Source organism: Arabidopsis lyrata, assembly GCF_000004255.2.
Source record: "Arabidopsis lyrata subsp. lyrata unplaced genomic scaffold ARALYscaffold_3, whole genome shotgun sequence".
Classification (NCBI taxonomy): domain Eukaryota; kingdom Viridiplantae; phylum Streptophyta; class Magnoliopsida; order Brassicales; family Brassicaceae; genus Arabidopsis; species Arabidopsis lyrata.
In genome coordinates, this window is record NW_003302553.1 from 1,061,625 (window position 1) to 1,079,261 (window position 17,637).

At 38.1% G+C, this 17,637-nt stretch overlaps 5 protein-coding genes and 1 long non-coding RNA gene across 7 annotated transcripts; 2 read left to right on the plus strand and 4 right to left on the minus strand.

Moving 5' to 3' along the window:
• Positions 1-424: 424 nt before the first annotated feature.
• On the minus strand, positions 425-2,130 carry LOC9320447 (bromodomain-containing protein DDB_G0280777). The gene is made up of 2 exons (XM_002884335.2): positions 1,641-2,130; positions 425-1,126 (listed from the first exon to the last, which is right to left on the minus strand). The coding sequence occupies exons 1-2, from the start codon at positions 2,066-2,068 to the stop codon at positions 526-528; spliced, it is 1,029 nt and encodes a 342-aa protein (XP_002884381.2). The 5' UTR covers positions 2,069-2,130; the 3' UTR covers positions 425-525.
• A 3-nt stretch (positions 2,131-2,133) lies between these two features.
• Positions 2,134-4,111, minus strand: LOC9320448 (cytochrome P450 89A9). The gene is made up of 2 exons (XM_002884336.2): positions 2,851-4,111; positions 2,134-2,619 (listed from the first exon to the last, which is right to left on the minus strand). The coding sequence occupies exons 1-2, from the start codon at positions 4,046-4,048 to the stop codon at positions 2,273-2,275; spliced, it is 1,545 nt and encodes a 514-aa protein (XP_002884382.1). The 5' UTR covers positions 4,049-4,111; the 3' UTR covers positions 2,134-2,272.
• A 1,671-nt stretch (positions 4,112-5,782) lies between these two features.
• Positions 5,783-7,474, minus strand: LOC9320449 ((Z)-3-hexen-1-ol acetyltransferase). Its single transcript, XM_002884337.2, has 2 exons — positions 6,930-7,474; positions 5,783-6,819 (listed from the first exon to the last, which is right to left on the minus strand). The coding sequence occupies exons 1-2, from the start codon at positions 7,398-7,400 to the stop codon at positions 5,929-5,931; spliced, it is 1,362 nt and encodes a 453-aa protein (XP_002884383.1). The 5' UTR covers positions 7,401-7,474; the 3' UTR covers positions 5,783-5,928.
• A 331-nt stretch (positions 7,475-7,805) lies between these two features.
• On the minus strand, positions 7,806-9,641 carry LOC9320450 (peroxisome biogenesis protein 19-1). Its single transcript, XM_021033010.1, has 5 exons — positions 9,369-9,641; positions 9,189-9,228; positions 8,730-9,024; positions 8,067-8,383; positions 7,806-7,966 (listed from the first exon to the last, which is right to left on the minus strand). The coding sequence occupies exons 1-5, from the start codon at positions 9,613-9,615 to the stop codon at positions 7,921-7,923; spliced, it is 945 nt and encodes a 314-aa protein (XP_020888669.1). The 5' UTR covers positions 9,616-9,641; the 3' UTR covers positions 7,806-7,920.
• Positions 9,642-9,684: 43 nt separating this feature from the next.
• On the plus strand, positions 9,685-11,791 carry LOC9320451. Of its 2 annotated transcripts, XR_002333462.1 has the most exons (5): positions 9,685-9,926; positions 10,148-10,219; positions 10,477-10,739; positions 10,979-11,210; positions 11,457-11,791. It is a non-coding gene; the product is annotated as an uncharacterized LOC9320451 (long non-coding RNA). The 2 variants fall into 2 exon arrangements; XR_002333461.1 differs by lacking the exon at positions 11,457-11,791 and having other exon boundaries at positions 9,688-9,926; positions 10,979-11,418.
• Positions 11,792-11,871: 80 nt separating this feature from the next.
• Positions 11,872-15,738, plus strand: LOC110230357 (uncharacterized metal-dependent hydrolase YabD). Its single transcript, XM_021033012.1, is given in 5 exon segments — positions 11,872-14,640; positions 14,731-14,905; positions 14,908-14,930; positions 15,129-15,280; positions 15,356-15,738. Coding segments are annotated over 4 exon segments (408 nt in total). The 5' UTR covers positions 11,872-14,640; positions 14,731-14,832; the 3' UTR covers positions 15,516-15,738.
• The last annotated feature ends 1,899 nt before the right edge of the window (positions 15,739-17,637 follow it).

Genomic DNA, 17,637 nt, shown 5'->3' on the forward strand with positions numbered 1-17,637 from the left:
TCTCATGTGCCACGTAGAGGAAGACATAGCCTACGAGACGTCCACAACATAAGGTTACTTTCATTAATTTATTGCATATATCTTTCAGCAGTTTTATATATACATCATCATCATGCATAATAATTAAGGTTTTTTGGAATAGTGGTATATTGGTATAGTATCGTTTGGAAACCGTAAAAGATCCTTTTGGAATATAAGAAAATAAATTTTAAAAAAAGGTTGTGGGGATTGTATGGTATGGTCCCAATCGCAGCTACAAGAAAATGATATTCGTTGATGTGTTAGAAGTCACATGGTGCATGCTTTTCCATTTTTAGTCATTTGATGTCTAATTTGGCCGGTTTTGCTTCTGTGGTTTACATTATTTGTTACTTTTTATAAGATGAGAATTGAAACTGAAACTCGTCATGCTCATGCGCCGAAATTAGTCCAACTAAAAACACTTCCCCTCCTTATTCACTCACTACCTTTCAAGTTTTTAACTACATCACCAAACCAAAAAAAATTATGAGTCTTGGTTCCATATTACCGAGTATTCAAATCAAAATCCCCAGTTCGTCGCCAGTTCTCATGTTCTCCATTTTCATTTTCCTCATCATTCAAGAAATCTTCTAGTGGTTCCTTCTCTTCTTTCTGGCTATTATTGTTCCCCCATCCATTCATCAGCATCATCATCTCATTAGGGTTCATGTTACGTCCTTGTTCTCCATGATTCCCAATCGCATTAGCTCTCAACGGGTTACGAGCCATCATCTCGGTATGAGATTGTTGTGACTCTGCTGCCCTTGCTTGTCCTGCTGCTTGAGCCAAAGCCGCCATTCTTAACCTCGCATCCTGAGCTTTCATCTCCCTATCCAGTTCAATACATGCGTTTCTCTCGTCTTGGAGCAAAAATTGTTCCATCATCAGCATTTCCTCAGCTCTGACGCCATCCCTTCTCTTTTGAGTTATCCTGTTGAAAGCTTGGATTTGTTCCTCAAATGTCGCCGTGAATTCTGCGACTTTGGCTGCAATGTTGTTGTCCCATAGCTGACAGCGGGGTAGCGCCTGGTTTGTTGTGTCTGAATAGAGGATACTATCATCTTCTTCTGCTTCGTAATCTGCTACGACGTGATAAGGTAACAATCTGCAGAACAAATAGTGAAATAACAGAGATTGTAATTCTCACAAAGAGAGTGATCAATCACAAGCAAACTTCATAAGTGATAACCACAACGACGGTTCTACATTATATAAACATTTCATATATATGCACGAAAAGAGAACCAGGAGATCTAATGCATGAGAAAATCTTGGAAACCAAAGCTACATGGATCAACAGACACAAATATCACATGGTATTCAAAATACAAAACTTTTCTGCAATCCCGAGATAAAAGTTGAAGAGCTCCAATAAAGCATTGGCCTTTATAAAAAAATGATGATACAGATAAAGCATTGGCCTTTATGATAAAATGGTGATAGAGTCACTAAGAGTTGGATATTTCTCTACAGAATCTATAAAACTAATGACTACCAGAGAATCAGTTCACTCAAAGAACCATTTCAAGAAATCACTATACCCAGAAATTTCAAGAACAACCCATAAATCAATTCAATTCTATGAAAAAACAATTGGGAAAAAACTGAATTAGACGAACCTTTCACAAGCGTCTTCGAGAGAAGCGAAAGGTCGCTTGAAATCAGGATGGCAAACACGCCAAGCGTCTTGGTAAGCGAATTGTATCTCCAATTGATTCGATGGACGCATCAATTTCTGCTGTTGCTGTTGTTGCATCATCATCATCATCTGTTGCTGTTGCTGAAATTTATTGGCTTGTTGAATCAAATTAGGGTTAGGGTTAGCGTTCTGAAGAAACGGGTTAACGGGTCGGTTCGGAATCAAACCCGGTGGCCGAAGATGAGCGTCGACGTTCGGCGGAAACCTCGACATCGCCGCCTGTTGCTGCTGTTTCTGCAAATGCTGCATCATAAAGAGCTGTTGTTGACGCTGTTGCATTTGTTGTTGTTGCTGCATTTGAAGTATGAGTTGTTGTTGTTGCAACTGCTGCTGCTTCGATTCCTCCATTTTCGAAATTTTAGGGTTTCTTTCTGTTTGCAATTTGTTCTACTTCTCCGCCATGAAAGATGGAAAGGAAAACTACTATTTGATATTTATATAGAAACCCATTAAAGGCCCAGCTAGTTTTAACACATATGAGACAAAGTTTTTAATATACATACGACAAATAAGCCCATTGGGCTTTTTTGATGATATAACAATAAGCAATTATCACTTTCTTCTCCTTGGATAAATATTTGCCTTGAAAGGGTTTTTCATGACCATTGTGATGAATTGTTGCTTCTCGGATAGATCAACTTCTTCACCTTCCACACATTTCCACTCGAATTTCCAAACCAAATTGGCCACATAATATTCGAGGTGAAGCAACGAAAGGGCGTAACCGGGACACATACGTCGTCCCGCTCCAAACGGCATCATCTTGATATCGCGAGTTCCCGTCATATCGAAATCATAGGCTTCTCCGTTCTCTAGAAATCTTTCTGGCTTGAACGTTAGAGGATCTTCCCATATTTTTGGATCCCGGCCCATCTCTCCTACCATGAAGTTTATAGTACCTAATCCGACACAACAAAATCAAATACAAAAATGATTTGACTTAGTGGGGACCATGATTTATTTAAAGTTTCCATAACCATTTCATGCTGATGCTTCAAATTAAAGATTAACCTAAAATCTTCTTTATATGTTTCCCAACTTATTGTGTTAGTGCATGGTTAAGGATCATACATATGTTAAATTCACTAAGCTACAATAATCATATGGGCTATATGTAAAATAATGTTTACCTTGGCGAGGAACGAGGAATCCACCCAAAACGGTGTCGTGTGTGACCTTATGGTAAGACAAGTAATGACCAGGAGGGTGTCTTCTTAAACACTCCAAGATCACAGCTTTGAGGTAACTCAACTTCCCCAAATCCTCTTCTCTGATCTCTTCTCTTTCCTCTTCTTCTCCGGCGAACAACACACTCTTCATTTCATCGTATACCTTCCTCTGAATCTCTGGATACTTCACCATGATCGCCATGATCCACTGCATCGCCGTCGCCGTTGGATCCGTAGCTGCGTTAAGAAACTCCGAACACAGACTCACGATCTCCGATTCACTCAGTTTCCTCTTCTTCCCTCCTTCTTTATCCTCCTCCGTTGGAATCTCTAGATTCAGTAGCGTATCGACGTAACAGAGAACATCTCCGGTGGTTTCTTTGCTCCTTGCGTTTACGTATCGGAGTATAACGTTCTCTTGAGATTTCCTTAGTTCTAAGAACTCTTTCCATTTTCGCCGGAGCGAGAACTTGGTTACGCTTGGGAAGATGTTGAGGACGCTGAACTTGGTGTAGCTTATGAGCATTTGGTACTGAGCTTCTTCGATCTCTCTGATCTCTTCTCTTTTCAGTTTCTCTCCGAAACACATCAGAGCCAATAAATAAAACATCGCGTGACGGAGATGATCTAAAGCGTCGGAGACATGTCCTTTCTCTCTCTGCTCTGTTTCGAACAGATCGACGAGGATCTCGAGAGACCATTTCCTCGACGGCGCGTGAGCTTTCACGCGCGCCGGTTGGAGGATTTCGGAGGTGAGGTTGCGGCGGAGGGTTCTCCAGAGAGAGCCGTAGACGGAGGAGTGGATGTCGTGTTGGTTGCTGGTGATAACTTTAGTTGTGGGGAGAGCGATAGGACGGTCGGAGAAAACGGCACCGTTTTGGACAAGGGCTTGGTGAGCGAGTGATCTGTCTGTGACCCAGATGGAAGGTTTTGAGCCTACGTGGAGGGTTATGATTGGTCCGTGACGGGAGGCTAAGTCACGGAGAACGCCTTGGAAATCGGAGAAGTTGTTTTTCTTAAGCCAGATGATGTTTCCGATGACCGGAAAACGAGGTGGTCCCGGTGGTAGTTTGTGAGTTGAGGAGAAGAAGATGAGTTTAAGGAAGATGACGAATGTGACAGAGGAGATGATAAGGAATATGAGAGTGGTGATCTCCATTGTTGTTCTTCTTCAAATTAAAGCTATTGTTTATTATTTGTAAGGAACAAGTGTGAATTAGATTAGAGAGATTTGACCCCAAAAAAAAAAAATGATTAGAGATTCGTTTCTCTGTGTCGTTTTTGTTCGTGAGTATATTATGAACAGTAAAAAGAAAATAGATAACTCTTTTTTTTTTTTGTTGGGCTATCTAGTCTGTATTCATGTGTAAATAATAGGTTAACGTCAAGTAATAGTATGATGTTTGGAAACATTGATCAATTGTTATTTTTCTTTAAAATTTTATAGACCATTGATTAATGATCGCATGACTTTGATGTAGATATCTCTGTACACTTGTGTATTTTGGACCACCCAACGTGTTGTGGTGTCATCATTAAACAAAATTCGGGAAAAACAACATTTAAAAGAGGAAAAAATACGCATATATACGAACAAGGTAAAAAACAAGGTAAACAACAAACATATTATGTCATAAGTTTCTAAATAACTACTGTATGTACTATGTTTCGTATCCTCGTATTTTTTCTATGAAAAAAAAACAATTTAACTCTCATGAGTTTTTTGTATTGTGTCCTGAATGCGGTGAAGCTATATTGTGAGTTTTTCTTAACATCTATCGTGTGATCTATTATAAATACAGTATTATTTTTTTAGTTCAATGAAATATATTGATAACAAAAAGAAAGATATTATCCACACAAAAAATACTCGAATGGGAGTGTAATGAAATTGACAAGTGACAGAAAATGTAAAAAAAGTAGTATCGTGTACGTTGCTGCTTCTAGCTTTGTTTTCTTTCAATCGTGTAATAAAATCCGGAGCTTAACAATTTCAGTTACTTTGTCAGTTTGTACCTTAGAGCACTTCCAATGGAGTGTTTCAAGAAGTGTCTGAAGGATTAAAAAAAGAAAAAATAATTAAAAATAAGAGAGAAAATGAGACACAGTGTCTCATTTGAGAAACTGCGAGACACTGTGTCTAACACTTGGCATCATTTGATTGGTTAAAGTTTTTTTTAATTAATTAAAATTCAAACAAATAATTTATTTATTATAAAAACATTAAATTATTATATTTGAGAAACTTATATCGTTTTTCACCATTGGAGATGCTCTTAAGTGTCTTCATTCAACTTTTATGGCTTGCTTTTTCACTGTTTTCATTTATTTTTATCATGTTCGTCGTTGATAACAATGTTCCAAAATTTGGTTTAGATAGTCTATCTTGTGGCACAAAGTCACGAATATTTTCCATGAGCCTATTCAGATCCAAGAAATTTCCCAAATGAATTGGTAGGACTCTAAGTAGAAGATAAGCTCTTGAGAGTGTCACGATCCTACCCATGAGATCAAAACTAATTGGAGCCGTTATGAAGAATGTCTTGGTGGTGTGCAATTATCTGACCTTTAAATCTTATGCATGTGTCTTTAATTGAAAACCAATTGATCAGTGGATTGATATTGAAATTTTTTTTTATGTTATGACCAAAATATATGTGTCTCTATAAAAAATAATTTAGTTATGGATAGTATTTGCGTTAATCCGTATTCGAACAAGTAATGGTTTTGATAAATAATTTTGTTATTTGACCATGGAGATAATGCAAAGGTCACTTAAGTCGCCACGTGAGCCAAGTAGTGAAGAAAGAAATTTTGTAGGTTAGAAAGTTTGTTCACATTTTCTACGATCGTGAAAGCTCTAAAAAATACCTCCGTCTACCAAAACATGAGATTTTTTCAGAAAAACTAAAAAGTTTGATTGATCCTTGAAATATGCAACAAGTAAATTAGTTGCTACACTACTGATGATGTCGAAAAGGATAGGAAATATTTACTACATTACTAATAACGTATCGACTAAGCTCTTAGAGCGAAGACTTAAAAACGTTTAATTAGCACTCCATTTAGCTCTGCTACGAACCTCTCCATTGCCCGCACCGGCAAGCTAATCGCCACAACGGTACCCGTCTCACCTTTTTTATTCTTAAACGGCACGTAGAAGCTCACTCCAGGAAAAAGCGCGATACCGGCCTTAGCGGTTCCACCGTACACTGGCTTACCCCACGGTCCAAAATCAACTTTTCCTAAATCAAAGTGTCTTAAATCCGATATGATGTAATTCCCCGCTGCCACAAACATAGGCCGGCCTCTAGTGGCCATTAGGGCAGTCACTGAGCGGACGTAGTCCTCAGTCACACTTGACTTCGTTTCTTGTATCAACCTCAAAGCAAACTCAAGAGGTTTCTCCATAAGATCTCTTGCTGTTGCTATTGCCGCGGGAATGACGAACACATTTCCGTAGTAACCCCGCGATAGTGGTGGGTTGCTAAGCTTGGAACGCGAGTTGATGATGCAAGTTAGTCGCATCTCAGTGTTGGGGTCAGGATTCAACGCAATTGTTCGACAACGCCACAAAAATGACGACAAAGCTTCAAATGAGGTATTGTGGAGATCGGGCGGAAGAAGTTTCCGTATGGCGGAGATCTCTTCCGCGCTGAAAAAGAAAGACCGGCTAACGAAAGGGTCTCCAGTGTCGACCGCATCGATTGCCACCTGATCTTCATACTCACGGTGTGTGTGTGTCACACGCGCCTCCGAAGCACTCACAGTCAACAAGTGTCGGTCCCATACGGGTGGAACCGAGGGCGCGTGAAGCCTATACGCCAACTCGCATAGTGATTTCAGAAAGAGCGACAGGCCTGCTCCATCGGTCATGGTATGGTTGAAACGGAGGGCAAAGATAAATCCGCGGCACTTCAATCGCGTGACCTACACGTAACCTCCTTCTAAATCAAACTAAACTCTGTTTCATTCTTTCTATAGACAAAATTTAAGTGAACTCTTTTAAGGTAACAGAAAAGCTAGACCCATGGACTGACCTGGACGAGAAGCAGAGGAGTGTTAAGCACATCACTAGAGCCTTCCACATCAAAGAGAAGCTCATCTAGGCAAGGGAACGGAGGGAGAAGAGCATCAGCCTCCTCCAGCTCAGTAAGGGACACGTCAGCTTCAGCCTCGATGAACAAAACGCCTTCACCGGTGCAGTCCACTGCGAGTTTCCGGTTTGAAAGTTCCCGGAGCCTACCAGCGAACGGATAGTAGTAAACCAGCGCATCTGCGAGGGCTTTCTTTATCACTTGGACCGGATTGAGATCACTTGAAAGGTTAGGTCTATAGAAAAATATAACTGGAATTTGAAATCTTAGTCCTTGTTGGTCATCTATGTCGGAGAGAGGCTTGAGCTCTCGTGGTGTTGGTTTAGCCGGAGTGATTAGCTCCGGCTGCTGGCGATGCACCTTGAAAGAGAGACCAGTGGTGGTAGATTGTGGCAGAGACACTTGATGGTCCATACTTTGAAACTTTGATAGAATCGCATGAGACACGGTCTTCACCACACATACATATATATAATTACTTATATAATATTGCACATTTTAAGTATGTTAGTTTGGTGTTATGAGATTTTTTGTTAACGGTTCGTATTAAGATCTTTTATTGGACACTGGAAATCTCATAAAACCAAAAAATGTCTCGAGTGTATTAACCTAAAACATTTTTAGACAATAAAGATAACACATCAATATTACGTGTAGAAAAAGAATAACTTTTGTATTTTCTCCACCAATCAAAATAAAATGTGCAAAGGAACGCTTTGGCTTGAAAAAACACAGTTGGCTTAACTTTCTTTGAAAAATGTATTTTCAGTTGGGCAGAGTGATTTTGTGTGATTGGCTGTAATCATAGAAAAAGGACAATAAACAAGATAAGACTTTTTTTGTGTGAAATTCCAATCATAATTGAAACAGAGCTTTTGAGTTTTACACTAGAGATAAAAACGACATAATTAATTTTTGAAGCTGTTTGGCCCCATCACATTATACAGCAATTTGGTGAGGACTCCAGCATCTCAGGAGATCTGTGGATAAAATAAACATGAAATATTGGTTCTCTTTTCGGGTCGGGAAGATCAAACCTAATTGAGAAAATGAGATATAAAGGAGGAAAGAGGAACTCACATTTGGCCTAGACTTGCGAAATCAAACCCGGGATCAATCTCTTTAACTATATCGCTTGGGGGTTGTCCGCATTCTTGCATCTTCTGCATGATCTCCATTATCTTAGATGAATTGTTAGGTTCATTCTCGTATACCGCATTGAGTTCTTCTATTAGTTTGTACTGTTGTGAATAGCGTTTGTAGTCTTCTTTGGTTAGACTGGCTTCATTCTCTTTTAGCCATTTCGGATATCTTGCACCAAGCTCCTTCATTGGTTCGTGAAGAATATCCTTCGACAATAGCTGTTGCATCATCGTTTCGACTATTGATTCCAAGTCCTATGCAAAAAACAAGAGGATAGTCAACAAAGAGACAGTTACCAAGTAGATAATGAGCTCGATATAACCTTAACATATCATAAAGAACAAATTCTACCAAACAGCCACCAATCTAACACAGTGCAGTTAAATCATAACCTTGAAGACACAGGAGAAGAAGAATCACACATCTGTTCCGCGCTGACAACATTATCCAGCAGAATAGAAATCACATTGTTCTGCTAAAATCTACTTCTAGTAGTGAAGTAAAGACGGTCCAATAGTTGCATCAGATAAAAGACGACTATACTTTCGAGTTTCAATTCAATTAAGTAGAGACAGATTCAGTTTCAGGGCATTTATTTACCTGGGATCCAGTAAGATCCTCGAATTGCTTGAGAAGATCCTCAACCATTCCATCATCATCAGAAGCTGGCAGCTGCTTAGAAGAAATGGATTCCAATCCTTTGACAGTTTCCCTAGTTTGTTCCCTAAGCTTATCAAGAGCTTCAGCAACATGATCCTCTTTGGAAACCTTTTGTTTTCCTTTCTTCTTGATTCTCATATCTGGTAATCCCATTCCAAGACCTTGAACTCCACTTGGTAATAGAACCGTCTCTTCTTTCTTCTTCTTCTCCTCCTCTTGCGCTTCCCTTTGATTTCTACAACAGCACATCCCGAAAAGGACTCAAAGTTAATAAAAACAAAGAAATCTCTAACTTAGGAATTGAAAGTCTCTAAACTCAATCAAAAACATATACACAGAGCAGTTCATATATAAAAAGTTTGAGACTTTGGAGCTAAACAAAAAGGAGAAAGGAGTAACCTTTGAGAAAGATTGAGATCTTTGAAATCATCCAATGCACCTGAGAGACAAAACCACAGAGAAACCCCAAAATTCTCACAGAATCAATAAAAACCCTAAAAGACAAAACCTTGCAACAATCATGAACAAAATTTAGATAGAATTCGAGTAAACGCCGATCAAATTGAAGAGGAAACTTACTATCGAGAAGCTCGTCTAAGTCATCGGTGTGAGTGTTGGACATTTTCCTTAGGCGTTTCTCTTCCTCTCTATCTCCCTGTCTAAACAATTCGAATATGGGAGTAGGAAGAATATCAGAGAGAAGAGAAGAGAGAACGATTGACAGAGGAAGAAGAAACCTTTTTTTGGGTTTGCCTTGTTTTAGACGGTGCGATTGAATTGATGTGACGACGCTTCTTTGAGTTGCGGTGAAGCAAAAGGACTCCATCCAACGGCTGAGATCACTTTTTTGTCCCCAATTAAAAAATCACAAAAAAAAAAAGAGATCTTTTTTAAAAAATTGCTCTCTGAAGAATTTCAGAGTCTCAGCAATGGCTGCTTCTCGTCCGTACATTTTACTTCTTCTTTGCTTCCTGTGGCTGTCTCATCAAACGCCGTTAAGAAAGCGATTCGCATTGTTTTAGCTCTGTTTTTCCGATTTGCTCTGATGGAGTGTTTAGGGTTTTCAGTACTAGAGCTTCTCAAGTTAATGATTCTGGATCTATTGATCAGACCCTTATGCAATCCATGGAGAAAAAGGTGAGATTTTGTATTTTCTCCATTGTTAGGAATCATAACTTATGATCTTCTTTAGAATTGATGTTGCTGCCACATTATATATATATTTGAAATGGTTGAAATTGGGTTTCATTGAGCTAACTAAGATCACATTAGAAGAAATCATGAACCAGGAGGCATGCATTTGATTGCTTGTGTTTAGGCTTGAAGAAATGTTTGTTGATGAGGTTTTCACTGCGCAGATCAAAGAACAACTGGATGCAGGCAGAGTCGGTTTCTGTCAAAAATATGTCTGTTGACGGACGACGTGTATGGTAAGTCTTGCTTAACTCTTTATTCTTTGGTCAATCATATACCAAAAAAGTTTATACATTTCCAAGTTGTGAGATGATCTGTGTGTTGGAGACTTCTGTTTCTGAGATGAAGATGGACCACTTTTTTCACTAAGCACCTGCAACTTTAGAGCCCATCTTCTTTAGTGTGAATAAAGTCTCGATTCGAACAAGCTGCAGAAAAATAATTGAAGTCTGTTAAAATAACTCTGGCTTGATTTATCATTGTTCTGGTGCAGCATTAACGTGCTAACAGCGGCGTTCATGGGGAAATCCTCAGTGAACAGGCAGAGGATGATGTATGACAACAAAGACTCCTTCAGAAGTTTGAAAAGCTTACACAAGTGTGACCAAAGCTCTGAATCTGTTTTTGGTCCAAACTTCAGTGCCAACAATGTTTTTCTTCAATCTTGCTTCCAATTATCCTGGAGTAAAGAAAATGACAGCATAAAATCAGCCAGAAGAAGATGTTTCTGCCTTCATTGACTATGTCTTCAGACAGGTAATACTTATATTATCTAGTAAACATTTCATCGCCTTACCAATCGGACACAAGTTAGATTAATACGGAAAGTATTGATAGAAGTGCATGATTTAGTCTGCTCAATACCGGAGTTGGTGACGAAATGTAGTATACATGCTTCTTTATGCTAGGTGAATACAAAGAGAGGACATACATCATAAAAACCCAACTCTTGTTAATTTACTAGTAATATCTGAGGAAATCCTCTTCTTTGACAGAGATTCTCCGAGACCGGTGGTCGGAAATCAAAGGAAAGAAGAAATTTGGCCGCAATTCCGTCAAGACATGGCAGCAACAAAGATAGAGACAGGGATAACAGTTTGTGGACTGCTCGAGTGGAAGTCTATCGTCAATGTTTAGCTCACCGGACACAAGAAGCTCATGGTAGCACAAAAAGACTCATCAGGTATTGAGAAGTTATCAGATTACCTGTTTGGTGGAGTTGAACCGGTTTGGAAACGCGATCTTCATGATTATCTGCCCAAACATTTTATTGAGTCTGATGACCAATTTTTGAATTTATACCAATTTTTGAATTTATACCAATATATAAGCACAATTTTGAGTCTGATGATCAAATGTTGACTTTATACCAATAAGCAAAATAAACTGCACAATTTTGTTAGTCATTAACTCATTAAGCATTGTTTGATTGATATCAAGGCCTTTGGTAGTAACTCTGTTTTGTGGCTTTAGGTCACTAGTACATAGAATTGGTTATGGTTCTCCCAAACTCATATAATGTCCGGAGCTGCGCTTGGTAAGTAGAACCTAATCCTGGCTCCGGAAACGCTCTTCTTCTTCGAGGTACGTTTGATTTCTCCTCTTTTTGCTGTCTAATCTTTCCCTTTGGGAGGGAGAAGAAATTATTCCGATGAGGACGAGGGGTTAGGTTTACATAGATTTTGAAATTAGAATTGATTTAGGTTCGGTTTACATGGTATTGAAATTAGAATTGATTTCGGTTCGGCTTACATTGGTTTTGAAGTTAGAATTGTCGGTTTACATTGCAATTAATAAGGTTTGAGAACCAAAAAAAAGACACGCGAGGGTTTTTTAGAAAGGAGCGAGTGTGTTTCAAAACAGGCGATTTGGTGGGTTTACACTAGGCATGGGCACGAAGCGGATATCCGGAAAATTTAGGATATTCGTTATTCGATTCGTTTAAACCGAATACTTGATTTTGTGATTTGCTTTGATCCAAAAATTTCCGGATATTCGGAATATCGAATATCCGGATTTTTTTGTGATATTTGCGAATATCCGCTTTGATACTTCTGCACCTATTAAAACCCTGAAAAGCTAAGCGTTCGCGTATAAAACTACGAAGAAAAAGATAAAATTTGGAAAAAAGAAATCGTCGGAGGATTTCAACTTTTTATTTTTAAGGGATATTAATTTTTATTTTATAATAAATTTCACTTCACTAATAAAAACTATTAAATTATGTCACAAACAAAGGTCCGAAAGATAAAAAATGAGTTTACAAAATACAAGTAAAAATATATATTATGATATATATATATATATATTTTTTTTATTTATCGAAAATTATGGATCGAAGCGGATATCCGACTTTTAGAAAAACAATATTTGTTATTTGCTCCGGTTTTTACGAATACTACGTTTTCCTATTTGCTTTGCTTCAAAATTTTACGGATATTCGGATTTTTCGAATCGAATCAAAATGAATATCGAATGGAAGCGGATCTAACGAATATTTTGCCCAGGTCTAGTTTACATCCACAGAAAACGGAGACACGCGCTCAACTCGCGAGTGGTGAGAGTGGGCGTGAAATCGCGCGATGGGTGAGAGAGGGGTGTGACATGGAGCCATCTGATTGGCTAATATAATGAAAATAGTAGAGATGTAGCTCCTACCTTCCTATGATAATATTTATTACTTCACTTTTTGTTCACAAGAAAGAAGCTAATGAATTATGAAAATTACTACTTCCGTCAAACAAAAGATAGTCAGATGATTAGAAAAAACTTTTAGACAAATTTTGAGCTTGTTTGTATTATTTGCCAGCTGAGAATGTAATTAAGATTTCTTCAATCTCATGAAAGTTGGTGTTTTTAGATACAATTGAGACTCTTATTCTGAGGTTTTTGGGTTCTTTTGAAATCCTTTGATGTCACCAAAAATATTTTGTGAATTTTGTATGCTGGCAAAGTTTCATTCAACAATTCTGTGTTCATAGAGGATTCAAAAACAACTTTTTGGAAAGTGATTTTGACAATACTTTTTTTTAACTCTCTTGATAACATCACTTCATTGACCACTGTGGTTTCAAAAGGGATTGCTCACACACTGTTTTGTTTTTTTGTATTTTTTTCATTGTTACAGCATCTGAATAATCTTCCATCTCGTTTTAAGAAAACAGAGTTTTTGATTTCTTCAGTCCTCTGTTCTTGAGAGGTCGCCTGGGTGGTGACTAATCGCTGAAATAGCCAACCATATACATTCAGAAAACTGCCATTAGAAATCCACAAGGACAACCTATGACTGCAGCTTTCCATCAAAACACTGTTTCCTCTTTATCTTCCTCTGGCTGCTTGGTCTGTGTAGAGCATGGTTCTTGGATTTGCATTCCACATAGTTTGTTGTTGTTCGCGTAAGTGTTTGGATCGTTCAATCTGTCTAGCTGAGGACTCTCAGGGATTCTACCTGTAAGTTTGTTGTTTTTCAACTCCGATACATTCAGCTTGCTGAGCTTGGAAAGTGTCTGCGGGATTTCGCCTGAGAGGTTGTTGTGTGAAAGGTCTAAGATCTCTACCTTCTCAAGATTTCCAAAACTTTGTGGGATCAATCCAGAGATGTCGTTGTATGAGAGGTTAAAAGCTTTCAGCTTTTGAGATTGCCTAAAGAATATGGAACTTCTCCGAATAGCTTGTTCTAGGAGAGTTCTATCAGAGTGTAGAGGTAGAGGTTTCTGTTGGCAAGACCATGTTTTGAATTCTTCCAGTTCACTGATAAGTTGTGTATTTCGATAGTGAAGTTGTACTTGAAAGGCAAAGGCGAAGACGAGCTCGGGAGAGATTATTTCATGCTTCTGAGATTCCCAAGAGATGAAGGGAGAAATCCATCAAGATTGTTCTCAGAGAGATCCAATACCTTGATCCTGAGAAGTTGTTTTCAGTCAGCATCAATGTCATGACCCATGTTTCTCCTAACATATCAGGAATCTGACCAGAGAAGTTGTTTCTTGATAGCGCAAGAACCGATAAGCTTATAGACTGAAACAAACTAGGAGGCAATGAACCTGAGAGTCTGTAGTCTGAAAAAATTATGGTTTCGATTTTTAGATCAGCCAACCATTGGGGAAAACTTCCTTCAAGTTTGTTCATGCTCAGATCCAGGAAAAGAAGAGCTGTTTGATTCTTGAGCCAATCCGGAATTTTTCCTTCTAAATCACAAGATCTAAGTGACAGATGTGTTAACTTAGACTGTGCATAGAGAGAGCCATTCTTGTTCTATTGGAGTTTGTTTCCTCCTAACCGCAATATCTTCAGCTTCTGAAGACCAAACAGCCATGTGGGAATCTCACCTGACAAGCCATTGTTATTCTCAAGCTCAAGGGTTTCAAGATTTGTCAGATTCTGAATGGACAATGGAATTCCACCAGACAACTTGTTCAAGCTCAAAGACAGAGTTGATATATTGACTAACTTGCCAATACCGTCGGGAATCTCAAAAGACAATGAGTTGTTCTGGAGATCTAATGTTTCATGCTTCGTCAACTGTGATACAGACAATGGAGTTGTTTGATGCTCATTGTCACCTCCAAGACAAGAGGGTCATGACGAAGCCTCTCAGCTCATATCTGCTGCTTTAGCTGTCGGTGTTACCAATTTCGCAGTCGATGGAACCTCCGAGGTATTTTCCCAAATTTTCCTGATCGTTTAGTCACGATTATCTACTATAGTCATGTATACATATTTTAAACGGGTTTTGTTATGGAGACAGCAAAATTGGGACTTGGTGACAGGGATGGGAGAGACGTATCCTTCTGTTGTTCCTTGCTTTGGACTTCATCCTTGGTAATGTAGACGTATCCTTTTCTTTTCTATGTTTTTGGTTTGCAGGTTTATTGCTAATAGAAGCCCTCATTGGTTTAACACATTGAAGAAGTTCTTTGAGACCACCCTACTGCTGCTGTTGGAGAAGTTAGTGTCTTTATCTCTGATTCATCTAAACTAAAATCTATCTCTTTACTTTTTTTTTCTGAATTCTGAAATGTTTATTTTGTTGGTTCAATATTAAGTATAAATTGTAATGTATGATATTTTAGAGTGTACTGAAACCTCTTTTGGCTGAGATCTCATCAAATTAACATCTTCATAAAATTTTATGTGATTTTGCAGATTGGTTTAGACAAAGGTCCCTTAGCAGGAGGAATTGATTACTCGGACCAGCTAGTCGTGTTTCGCCCACAGCTTGAACTTTCAAAAGAACTAAACTAACCAGTAGCAGTTCATTGCATCGATGCATTCTATGATCTCCTAGAGATAATGAGGTGTGTATAGATACATATCTACATGTTGCATTTACAAAGATATTGCACTAAGTTTCTCGAAATAAATAGACACAGATCCGTAGGGCCTTTTCTTGCTGGTGTGATTCTTCATTCATTCAATGGTTCAGCTGAAGTTGTTCCTAAACCCAATTAGCTTGGTGCATACTTCTCTTTCTCTGGCTGGTTCACTTACATTGGTGAGAAAATTGCGAAGAAGACTTTGAAATCGGTTTAAGATCAAAGAGACAAAAGAACAATCGTCTTCTGCTTCTACTGTTGTGTGTTATTACTTGGATAAGAAAAACTCATTCAATACCAAAATTATGTTGTTATCTGTTGCTTACTTGGTAGAAGTTGTAACAATGTATCTTCTTCTTATTGACTTGTGTAAACCAGTTATGTTGTTTGATTTTTTCGATAGTTTACATTTTCTCTTTTAAATCCCCTTTCTGAGGAGAGATTTGTTTTGCATACTTGTGTGATCTACAATAAAACAGATCAACCGAAGAACATAACTAAACACTAACACTCTAAACACTCCAACAGGAGACATCAAACGCCACACACACACACGGAATCTCGTATAAGAAGAAGCAATGCCAATCCTTCCACTGCATTATTAGTTTTATCTGAAACTGATTTAGTCAATAACATTAAGATATCAAAGCAACCTATAAACGGACTAACGAGTTTGCAAGAGAGAAGACAACAAAAAGAAAGGATGAAATGTCTGAGAATCTTCCAACATATGTCGTCTTCAAAAATATGTTATCCTCCTCCACACCAGACTTGCCTCTACATATAAGATTGGTGTTTCAATGCAGCAGTTTAAGGTACTCGATGTGCTCCTGCTTTCATGTTGTGATCTCAGAATCAGGCTGCTTCACTCTCGACACATAAAGCACAGCATTGGTAGATTGATGTCAACCTGTGCTGTATCAATCAAGTCCTCAGAATCTGGCTTCTGCTCCACAAACCAAGATTGCCTGTAGCGAACATGTTAGGAACAGAGACTGTTTTGTATACAAAGAAACTCAGTATTATTGAGGAAATCTAAATTAAGAAGGTTTTTGATTAGAGGACTATAACATGAGGAACAAAGAAGACTGAAGACGATCAACTTTTGAGAGTGAAAACCAATTAAACAATCCAAGTACGGCAGAGATGAGAGTCAAGATGGAGACGATCAATCACGGTGGCCTCACGCTAGGCTTCTGATGGGCTTTTTTGTATTGGGCCTTCTTTGCTACCAAATCCAAGGTATTACTTTCTTCATTCTTTTTTTTTTTTTTTTTTATCTTTTCTTTACAAATTATTTTAAATAAAACTAAAACTAATTAGTTTAAAACTTTCACTAAAACATTTAACTAACAAAAATTTTTAAGACTTTTAAAAATTAAAAATAAAAAATCTTATACTTTAAGAAAATAATGTTTTAAACTAAAAACCATGTTAATTTTACTATTACTTTTTAGTTTAAGTGTTAAATTTTAAAAACGTCAAAACTAACCCCGCCTAGGCATCCTGTTTATAGTTGGTCCGTAAGTTTTGGTGTTTGAAGTTCGGTATGTTCTCATGTAATATAGATTTAACACTTAAATTCATTTTTAAAAAATAATAGTGATTTTGACTAAAATTTAAAACAAATTTAACCCTTAACCGTCGTCTCCGGTAACTGCTTTTCTCGCTCAGCTCTCTTTTTCTTTGTCTTCGTTGACTAGTTAGTCCTGAAATTAGGGTTAACGTGGTGGTTCTTTTGTTTCCTGTAACTGGATCGTTGAATTAGTTGCAATGAGTTATAGATTCTCTCATTGCAGGGTTCTCCAGTTCATCGCTATATTCATGATTTCTCCCCTATAGAGCCAGTATATCCAGCGTGTCCAGAGAATATCTTGCACTCATCATTGGCTACTACATCTTCATCACCTCTATTCATTAGTTCGCCGCAGTTAAACTTTTACCGAGATTCCAGTTTCTCAGTCCAAAGGTATAACCTGATTCTTTCTTTTAGTTGTCTTGTTGACAGGACAAAGATTTGTTGTTTGGTTTTATATATGCTGACCCTGGTATTCTTGGTGTGGTTATGTTCCTTCCTTAGGGATAGTTCTCTGTATCTATATGGTCCACTCGTTCTCACTGGTGAGAGTGTAAAAAACTCATCAGATGTTCTGGAAGCTGTAGAGAACGAAGCTATATTGTTTTAAGGGAGGCCCAAGAAGAACAAGATTGCAAAAACCATCCCACATATTTCTGTACGCAAAATAAAAATCTCTCAAACCAGCTTGGTGTTTACCTTCGAAGTCGAACCATGTAATCTTGGAGGCGTGACAACTGCAAATACTCTTCAACTTGAGCCG